At 35.4% G+C, this 11,261-nt stretch overlaps 2 protein-coding genes across 2 annotated transcripts; both read right to left on the bottom strand.

The window, feature by feature from the left end:
- Positions 1-3,053: 3,053 nt before the first annotated feature.
- LOC108192718 (receptor-like protein 43) lies at positions 3,054-3,731 on the bottom strand. Its single transcript, XM_064085346.1, has one exon. It carries the CDS (start codon positions 3,729-3,731, stop codon positions 3,054-3,056), a length of 678 nt encoding a protein of 225 aa, XP_063941416.1.
- Positions 3,732-6,731: 3,000 nt separating this feature from the next.
- Positions 6,732-9,861, bottom strand: LOC108203337 (probable LRR receptor-like serine/threonine-protein kinase At3g47570). The gene has a single exon (XM_064084919.1). It carries the CDS (start codon positions 9,324-9,326, stop codon positions 7,347-7,349), a length of 1,980 nt encoding a protein of 659 aa, XP_063940989.1. The 5' UTR covers positions 9,327-9,861; the 3' UTR covers positions 6,732-7,346.
- Between the last annotated feature and the right edge of the window lie 1,400 nt (positions 9,862-11,261).

Raw genomic sequence — 11,261 nt, 5'->3', positions numbered from 1 at the left:
CTATAGATTGCAGTGTTTTGGATCATGTAAACACAACCTTCTCTCTTTTATTACCACAACCCTACCTCTCTCAAAGTTAGTTATAGACCGTTATGTTCAAACACGGGAAAAGAATATAGTCTTGACATGATATTGATGGATGATATCAATAAATTAACTATTAGTGATGTATGTCTGTTGGTTATTCTTTTATAATATTTGTTTTGTTCGTCGGATATGTTTGTTTTTGTTAATTTTTATATGATTTACTTTTTATGCAAGAAAAAATTATTCATGCATAATTTGTTTGCTCCGTTTAAGCAACTTTTAAGTGAAGACTGTTTATACAGTATTAAAAAATAAAAATTGTTACAAGTAAGGGTAATTATAGACGCTATCTCACGGATTTAAGTTAGATGTTTTTGTGCTCAATCAATCCAAAAAAATTGGAGAAAGGTGACAATGTAAGAACATGATTACTTTAAAAAAAACACAAATAAAATTAAGATTCGTCGTGCTTTAAATTGTTAATACGTGTATAAATTTATTTTCAATTTTTCACCATGAATTATATTCCAATTTTGCAATTTTATATATTAGTATTGATATTACATCAAGATTTTTATAATATAAAATTTATTTTATCCTACAAATATTAATTTTGAAACATTAATATATATTTTATAGACAGCCACAAAATTATTTTATTCTATAAATATTAATATTAAATCATTAATGTAATTTTTATAAACCGCCGCAACGCGCGGCTTCTCAACTAGTTATTTAAAGAATATAAAACATAAAAGAATACATGTTATTAGATTTGAGATTAAATGAACCTAAGAGGCCTTTCGGACAAGATTAAAAAAGTGACTTATTGCTTAAAGTAAAGAAGTGGATTATAAGTGAGCAGTATATAAGTTAATAAAGTGTTTGGAAAAGAAGTATTGAAAAACTAACATTCTCAACATTTAAATGTTGATACTTGGAAATAAGAAATCAAATAAGTCTATAGCATGCAATACTGCTACATATGTTTCTATTAATTCACATATTTCATTGTGCATTGTGGCTTCCAAACCTCTACAGCCTGAGGTGTTTGAATCTGCAAAAAAGTTAACGGAGGAGCAAATGGGAGAGGATGAAGACCGTGACGGAGGGCTTATAAGCGCCTTACCATATGTAGCAAGCAGGGATAACAAGATTTATATGGTACACAGAAAACATATGATCCGCATTACCTGGTGGTCCTCTGATTTCCTTTGTGATTCTTTGCACTATTTCTATTCCAAAGTAAAACGCTGTGATCAATATTTTGTTTTAAGTTGTGAAGCAGTTCTTCACAAAAATTGCAAATTATAGCATTTTCTAAGCCCTGGTTTGTTGCACAATTTTGCAGTCATTTAGGTAAACTAGACTTCTATATGGAACTTAGTGACATTTTATAGTTCCCAGGTCTAGTAATTTTGTTTTTGCTGCAATTTGAGCTGCAATAGAAGCACTCATTTCATTTACAATTTGTCAGTTAAATACCTTTAATTGGATCCCCTCTAGCATATGATGTGCGAGCTCACTCTGGTTCTGGTATTGCAAAATTTACAGCATAGTGAGAATTGAGAGTGGAATCTTTGGTTCTCTACTATGTGGCGACTCCTGCATAATAACGGCTATGGTTCACAATCGCTATAACTTAGTTCACTGCATAATAACATGAAACTAAAACTTATTTTCTGTTTTTGAGCAGGAACATGATTTGATGAGTCAATCAAAGTTCTAAATATGCAAATTACAAGAAATCTTTAGTTATCGCATTTTAATCCCCATCCTCATGATCTTCAGACCCAATTCCCTCGCAATGATTCCAGCAAATCATTTTGGTTTTCCTGCCAGCAACAACAAGTATCCGGTGATAAATGCAGGCACCACTCCACACCCATATCCAATCACCACCGCTTCCCAAGTAAAACCACTGAAAAAATAATCTGCATCCTCCTCATCTTCTTCTTCTTTGATCCCTATATCATTTTCACACTTTTTGGTCAAAGGATGACCACACAGCCCCAAGTTACCAACATAGCTATCATTCTCAAATGTATTCAATTGCGACCCTTCTGGAATAGGGATAATTAATTCTAACGTCCCTGAATTATAGGCTGTTTATTATCTAGGTCCCCATCCTATTATTTGTAATAATGCGATCCTTAAACTTTCAAATTTTTCTGATTCAAGTCCTTCCGTTAAAAGTCAACTAACATCCGTTAGTCAATGCTTACGTGACAAATATAAAAAATTAAAATTAAAACAGTAATAGTTAATTCAGCACAGCAATACTCTCTTCTATCACCATCCTCTCTTCTTATCTCTCTCTCCCTCTCTCCTCTCTCTCTCTCTCCCTCTCTCCCTATCTCTCCCTTCCTAGGATATGCAGCAGAAGAATTGAAGGGAGAAACTAAACACAAAACCCATTAATCAGATCTATTAATACACTTATTTGCATTATACATACATATAAATGTTGTGTGTATCCCTGTCTGAGAATGTAAGTATGTGTGTGTATATGCTCCACAACCTGTTAATATATGTACACTCCCCCGTTTCTCTAGGTCCAAGATCAAGAAGAGAGGATGGTGATGGTGATCGTGACGGAGGAGAGTATTGCTGTGATGAGTTTTCGATGAGTCAGCTATTATTGTTATAATTTTTATTTTTTGCATTTGCCACGTAAGTATTGACTAACGGATGTTAGTTGACTTTTAACGGAAGGATCCGAATCAGAAAAGTATGAAAGTTTAAGGATCGTATTAATGTAAAAAATAGGATAGGGACCTAGATAATAAACAGCCTATAGTTCAGGGGCGTTAAAATTAATTATCCCTCTGGAATATGACCAACAAGTTGGTTGCAAGACAGATGTAAAAGTGCAAGCGTATATATACCACTGAGTTGCTGTGGAATTTTTCCTACAAGTCGGTTAAATGAGAGATCTAGTGACTCCAACACTCTCAATTTTCCAACCGAGGATGGTATGTGGCCTGTGAGATGATTGTGAGAAAGATTAAGAAATCTGAGTGACACTAAATTTCCAATATATATTCAGCAATCTTCCCTTCAAAATTGTTGCTTGATATATCAATTGTTGTGAAAATAGTTAAAATTCTTTCTAACACCAAATCTACGCCTTTAATCACTAGACTTGTCGAATCACTGTAATACTGCCTCTCCATGTAACTACGCGCTATCTTATTCACTTCACCGTTCATCATAGCTTTAAAGTTTCTAAGATAAATTGCTGGAAGTGGGCCTGAAAACTCATTGTACGACAGATCAATGATTCTCAAGCTAGGAAACGGGTGTTCAATCTTAGAACTCTTTTTTTTAACACCATGAAACCTATTTGATTTCAGAACAAGAACTTGGAGATTTGGAAGAGCTTCCAAACACTGTGGAAATGCACCATTCATTTGATGGTTTCCAAGATCAAGAACTTGTAAAAATTCAAATTCAGCAAAAGAAGAAGGAATTCTTCCTTCCAACTGATTACTATTCAAATTTATAGTTTCTAGATAACGGATTTTTGATAAGGTAGCTGGGATGTTTCCCCGGATGTTATTCATAGGCAGATCAAACACTAAGAGACTGGAAAAATTTGTTTGACAAATGGGGAGTACACCACTCAAATTGTTACGAGACAAATTTAGAATCTGAAGAAGGCTTGAATTACAGATGAAGCCGGTCAGTGACCCATTGAGCATATTGGATTGGAGATCAAGATATACAATATTGCTCCAAGGTAGTTGTTCAAGACCGCCTTTTAGTCTGTTTTAAGAAAGATTCAGATAGGAGACCGCGTACCAACCAAACCAGTGAGGAATTTCTGCATCAATATGATTGTTAATGACTCGAGGAAGCCTATTGAATCCGGTATACCTCCTTTTAAATTTACCCATCCAAGATCAAGGTGTCGGAGACTAGCACTACTTCCCCACTTAACTTTGGGGAACGTAACACTGAGGTTTTCATTTAAGGACAAATCTAGTAGTTCCAAGTTGGGAAGGTGGAAGACCTCCTGGGGTAATACTCCACGTAAATTAGTATTCTGAAGATTGAGAACTGTTAGGGAAGTTGACAAATTCACATGTAAAACAGAGAGGATTTCAACATATGCAAGATTAAGCACTCCATCAAGTAACACTGATGTAAACACCTCATCTTCCAGTTTAGCACCGCGGTTGCCACTGATCAACTGAGACCAGTTTATACAAACGAGAGATTCCTGAGGGGACTCTGCCCCAAAATTGAGTATTAGAGAGGTTGAGATGCAACAAACCTTGTGCAAAGAAACCGAATTGTTGAGGAAACTGACCCGAGAGGGAAAAGTCGTTCTGAGAAAGGTTGAGAAACTGGAGATGAGAGAGCTGGAACAGGGTGCTATTCGGAAGTATGGCTCCCTCCAGCTGGCTGCAACTTAAATCCAGTCCGATTACATCCCCTGTACTCTGGTCATAGCTAACACCTTCCCATGTGCAGTGATCTGAACTCAGGCTCCAATTTATCGTCTTTGGAGTACTGATTCTAAAGCTTTGTTTAAACTGGAACAATGCAGTTTTTTGCTTGGCAGCATTCGAACTTGTAGCAGTTGATGAACCAACTAGTTGGTGTCGGAAGAAGATGAGAAGCACCAATATTGCCTTATACCAGGTCCATTTACACATTTTCATTATATGCTTATAAGGTCTTGTTGGTTGGATAGGTAGTTTGTAAATGCTGCACTTCTTCTATATATACTAATCACAGATGTCACTAGTCAATATCCGAGTTTAACAGGAGCACTTTTGGAGCATTAGAAGACGAACACCAAGACTTTGAGGATGAAAAGATGACCGGGGATGAGTTTCTAGAAACTAGTTTAATTAGCTTTTCAACTTTCGTAAATTAGAGCAGTTGAAGACCAAGAATTTGAGAGCTACTTGTGGAGCTGAAATTCAATGAAACCGAAAGAATAATTTATTATCTCATAAATTAGGTATGTGTTACTTGATTCAAAAAAGTCCATGTAGAGGGGTCATCTTAGATACTAGCTAGCTAATTATAGTCTTTTCTTTCTTCACCTTGCTGTAGAAGACAGAAACAGACTTTGGGAATTGAAAGATCATGAATTCATGATTGATGTGAATTGAATGAGTCTCTGAGAGAGAACTTTGGAGCTGGAATGTTCAAGAAAAGAAATGAACTAATACAATTCTCTGAACTTTATTACTTCAATATAAACCTAGAAAGCCTGTTTGAGATAGCTTTAAGTTGCTCAATCGGCTTTAAGTTCGTGTTACACATTTCTGAACATTTCACACAAATTCATTCTACAGCGATTAAACCACACAAGTTCCCCAACCTTGAACTTAATGAAATATATCAGAAAAGTAATAATTATCAGGTAAATGGAATAAAAGCTTAGATAGCATTTTTATTGTTACGTACAATTGGCAGCCATGCTCAAAGGGTTCTGCGTGCTGGTGCTTTAAAAAGCTAGTATGAACAGACTGTAAAGAACATAATTTTTTTGTACAGATCTAATTTGGCAGGAAAAGACTGAAAACTACTTATCAAGATGTCAATCATTTTGGTCAGGCTGTGACCCAGGATTACTAGTACTGTATCGGGGATTCCAGGAGCACTTCCAGGAGGGGTTTTATATCAAACTGGCCACTCATTTCGTCAAAAAATCTCACTTGACCCATCCAAAAAATTTCGGACTCATTTAAGGCATTATAAACCAAATATATATCATTTTACCCACATCATTATTCATATCTCTTTACTTAATTATTTATATAAAATTAACCGTTTATTTTTTTACTACGAAACCACTTCGAGTATTTTCATAATAATCCCTAGTATTTATTAAAATAATTTGGGAATTCTTAAAGCAACATAGCCATGTAGTTAAAAAAATATATGTTTATAAATATATAGTTAGATGATCATCCTAGCTATGTTGCTTTAGTAATTCCCAAATTATTTTGATAAATACTAGAGACTATTATCAAAGTACTCGAAGTGGTTTTGTAGTAAAACAACAAACGGTTGATTTTTCATAAATGATTAAGTAAAGAGCTATGATGGTGATGTGGATAAAATGATATATATTTTGTTTATAGTGGCTTAAGTGAGTCCGAAATTTTTTGGGTGGGTCAAGTGAGATTTTTTGACGAAATGGGTGGCCAGTTTGATATAAAACCCCTTCCAGGAGCACTTGGTCCTGAATTTGATTGGGCAAAAGTTATGTACTTTCTTCAATCATCAATTTTATGGACCTGTTTACTGGAAAGTTTTGATTGATTGTAGGTAATTAAATAAAGAATTACTTAACTTTTGAATGTTCTTTCTGGTACCCAATTTTATAACTTTTAGCAGTCTGATCCTACAAGCAAGGACATCTAAAACTAAAGCTGAAGTCTTTCAAAGCAAGGTCTGTCAGAAACATCAATCTCTGTAAATATAATTCATGTTAAATAGTGAGCCTTTACCGGCAATGTAACAGAACTGTAGAATTTGCGAAAATTGCTAGTGTTCTTGATTTCATCAGTGCTCTTCCTGATTGATACTCAAGTGTATTGTTAAATACGCAAAGAAAGTAAATTAGAATCACACAACATGTGCCAGCTTATTATAACAAGCAACCAAAATAGTGATTCTAATCTATTGTATCAAGATATGGAAACATAGGAAAAACATAGAGTAAGATTCTCCTGTGGCACATTAGGGGAGTTCAGGCTTGGAGATGTTTACTTGAACATAACACGTATACACATTTTCACAGTCACATAGATTACTGCCCGCACTGCAAAAGTTTGTCTCTTCCAACATGTAGCTGCTTAATAGCGACACTGATGTCAATGCGGTCTCTGGGAATTTCAGCTGAACATAGTAACCCCACTTCAAATATTGATGCCAGGCATGCCTCTATGGTGGCCTTTCTATATGACTGTTTTGTTGTTGAACCATCACCTTCTTGATCTATTTTTATCCGTGGGTCAATGATGTTCATCACTCTTTGCGGGAGGGCTTTCCTCACATATTCATGAAGATTATTACAATTTTCCAACAATAGGCTGCTACATGTTGGTCGTTTTCCTGAAAACATTTCTAGTAGAAGGATCCCGTAGCTATACACATCTCCCTCTGCAGATATCCCAACACCCATTCCGTACTCTGCACAAAAAACAGTTAAGACATTGCTAAAATTGATGTTTCAAGTACTATTGCTCACTTATATTGAAAGCACTCCTTACCTAGCATTTTATAAGTAAAATGTAGTCCTGGTCAAACAATAGGGTATAAATGTATTGGAATTTGCAGAAAATATCGTATCAAATTTCACCTGGAGGAACATATCCAATTGTCCCACGTACACCAGTCGAACTCATTTGTGCTTGACTCACATTTGTTGTAGTAGCAAAAGAAAACCTTGCCAAACCAAAATCACCAATATGAGCAACAAATCCCTCATCAAGGAGAATATTACTTGGCTTTAAGTCAGAATGAATGATACTTTCATGACTGTGATGATGCAGGTAATCCACCCCCAGTGCAATATCAATGGCAATATTTAGTCTTTGGAGTAGAGTCAAGTTTCTTTCGTTCTGTTGATCAGGAGGACTTGGATGCAACCAGCTGTCTAGACTCCCATTTGCCATGAACTCGAAAACTAATGCCTTGAAGTCATTTCCCTTGAAGTCAGTGCTAGAGCATATTGTGATGATCTTGACAAGATTTCGATGACGAATGTTTCTCAATGCTTCACACTCTGCCAAAAAAGTCTTGTTTGCTCCATGTACTTCAACATTTAGTACCTTCACAGCAACCATATGTTCAACTGATTCAAGATTTCCTTTGTAAACGGAACCGTATTTTCCTTCACCGATCAAATTATCCGGAGAAAACTCATTTGTAGCTAGCAGAAGGTCTTGGTATGAAAGTCTGGGATATCGATCATCCTCCAATATTCGGATGGGGTCATTCAACTTGTTGGAATTTCGACGTCGATATGAAATTAAGGCAAGACAAGCAAACAATACACCAAGAGGTATAAGAATTCCAATTAACAAAACTCTGAGGGCTAGTGATCTTTTCTTATTCCTGGAGACTTTTCGAGGACAAGATGGTAGATGCAATGCTTGAATACCTCCACAAAGTTCCAAATTTCCATCAACAGAAAAGACACTAGCATTTGAAAATATACCCTTTTCAGGCACTTCACCCTCAAGCTTGTTGTGTGACAGGTCAAGAAATATGATATAACGAAACCCCTCAAAAAAGCTTGGAATACTCCCAGAGATATTATTGTTTGAAAGATCTACTAATGCAAGATTTTTCAAAGCTTTAAGAGAGGATGGAATTCTACCTTGAAAAAGATTTCCTGCCATATATAGTTCCTCCAACATTAAACATCCATCAAGTGTAGCCGGTACCTCTCCACTTAGTTTGTTGTCCGAAAGGTCTAGTGTGACCAATTGTTTCAAGCTTCCAATGTTGGATGGAAGTGGACCGCTGAATAGATTTCGCGACAGATTAAGGACAATGCAATTGGACATAAACACAATTTCATCAGGTATCGCGCCTCTAAAATGGTTGTTGGAAAGGTACAATTCCTCTAAAGTAATGTTGAACAATGGAGTAGGTATGCTTCCTTGGAGTAGATTATCTTGTATATAGAGATAACTTAACCGAGTCATGTTGCTAATGGAAGTTGGAATTGCTCGTACAATGTTGTTTTCACTCAAAACTAGTACTCCTAATTTTGATAGTCTTCCAATTGATTGTGGAATGCTCCCCGTTAAGAAGTTGTCTCCTAAATTCAGATTTATCAGGTTGACAAGTTTTCCGATTCCATGAGGTATGCTTCCGCGTATGTGGTTACTGTACATATACAGGTTTTCCATAGTGGCCGAGAGATTTGCAATGGAGCTAGGGAGCTCACCTGTTAAACCATTAGTGTCCAAGCTCAATGTCTTCAGACGGGTACAATTAACCAAAGAATTGAAAAAGTTCCAGTCATTGAGGCCGAGTAGATTACTACCCAGCCCTAACCATTCAAGATTAGGAAGGCTACCCAAATTGTTCGGTATAGGCCCAGTAATACTGTTATGCTGGATATCAAAGATAATGAGATTGGAAGCGTTAACTATTGATGGTGGTAGTGGACCAGAAAATTTGTTATGTGAAGCGTAGAGGGCTTGTAGATTTGGAAGGGTGAAGCCCAAATCTGATGGAAGAATTCCTTTCAATGCATTTTCGTTTAGGCCAAGCTTATAGAGGGACGAAATGTTGTAAAGTGAGATGGGAACCATACCGGATAAACTGTTTTGTTGCAAATCAAGAAATTCTAACTTTGCAAGATGAGACAGTTCCAGAGGAATGCCCCCAGTTAGATAGTTGTAACTTAGAAAAAGAATACGAAGATTCGATAAATTCCCTATTGAAGGTGGAATAGATCCGTCAATTTGATTGTGTTTAACATTAAACACCTCAAGCTTAGGCCAAGGAGAAAAATCAGTGGGTAGTTTCCCGTGAAGATTGTTGCCACTCAAATAGATGTATCTGATATCTTTGCAATGACGCAGATTGGCAGGAAATCCACCTTGAAAAGAGTTGTTTCCCAGATTAAGATGTTGTAGGCGTAGCAGTCGACCAATTTCATATGGAATCAGGCCATGAAAACGGTTTGTTTGAAGGTGAATTGCCCTTAGAAATGAGAGGTTTCCGATATGAGGAGACAATGCACCCGCCAAGTGTAGTGAGGAGAGGTTGAGTACTGTCACCCTCTGTCTTCTTCGGCTGCATGTGTAAGTCTAAATGTAAAGACAACCCTATCTGTTACATAGGGATGATAACTCAACAGTAGAACAGGACAAGTAAATAACACTACGCCTGCACCGAAATCGGAAGATACGAAGACAAAGGTTGAAGAAGCCATCTACAGTCTTGAAGGAATAAGTTCACTGGAAGAAGTTCATTAATATGTTCATGCCTCAGTGAAGAATAAAGATTGAAGTATTCAAGATTGCGGAAGCAATGAAGATGTTGTCCAAGTACTCGAAAGATTTCAGTGCAACTCTTGAAGCAAGATATTTCTATATATCTTGGTTGGTTATTTATAATCAACAAACTGAAGCATAAACTAACCCGGAACCGACTGATCAATGTTTGCTGACAAAGACGGTACAATGTTTAACTTCAGTGTTAGTCGCTTGTGAACCAGACCAGTGCACTAAGCGTCAGCACGTACGGAGCTTTGCAAAGTATTTATCGATCGAAGAATTGATCTAGTCATATCAAGTCATTTGTTCCAAAGCCAAGCCAAGCCAAATGTCAGCTATGCCAAAGCTTACTGCTCAAATGCCATATGTCAAAGCTTCCACATAAAGCCATATCAGGAAGTGACATTTTATATATGTGTGCACTTATATATTTGTATATGTACAAATATAATTATATATGTATATATGTATATTTAATTAAATATAATATATATAATATATATGTATATATGTTTTTAAACATATGTATATGTATATTTATATGTATATATATTTAAATAAATATATATGTATATAGTATATGTATTTATATTTTACATAAACATTTATATATTTAAGTGTATATATATATTATATTATGTGCATAAATATATGTATATTTATATGTATAGGTAATTATATATATTCTATATATATATATTAATATTTATATTTACATATAATTATATGTATATTATATATATTTAAATATATGAGAATATATTTAAATATATGTATATATATATATTACTATATGTTTATATAAATATTAATTATATATATTTATATGTATATCTTTATTTATACATATATTTATATAATATTATGAATATAATATAATATATATAATATATGATTTGTACCAACTCAAGATTTGAGCTAATTTGGCTAAGTTGGGAGAGGAGCAAACTCAAGTCAATCTCAGTCAAAGGAGTGATAACAAGGAAAGCTTTTACAATGGTGGAGCAACTTTTGACTAAGTCAAAAGACACTATGGTGGAAGCTATGTGAGGAGCAACATTTGACCGAAGTCAACAGCTCTTCCTCACTTAGAAAATTCTCTAAGTATCATCACAAGTGAAGACAATGCACTCTTGAGGAGCAAACTTTGACCAAGTCAAAGTTCGTCCCCAAGAGATGAGAGAGAACAAGGGAGCACATTCAATATGGAGTTTCTTGGAGTTAGATTTATTTTGTTAAATCGAA

This window comes from Daucus carota, chromosome 9 (assembly GCF_001625215.2).
Source record: "Daucus carota subsp. sativus chromosome 9, DH1 v3.0, whole genome shotgun sequence".
NCBI classification, from domain to species: Eukaryota; Viridiplantae; Streptophyta; class Magnoliopsida; order Apiales; family Apiaceae; genus Daucus; species Daucus carota.
This window is presented reverse-complemented; position numbering and strand designations above follow the sequence as displayed.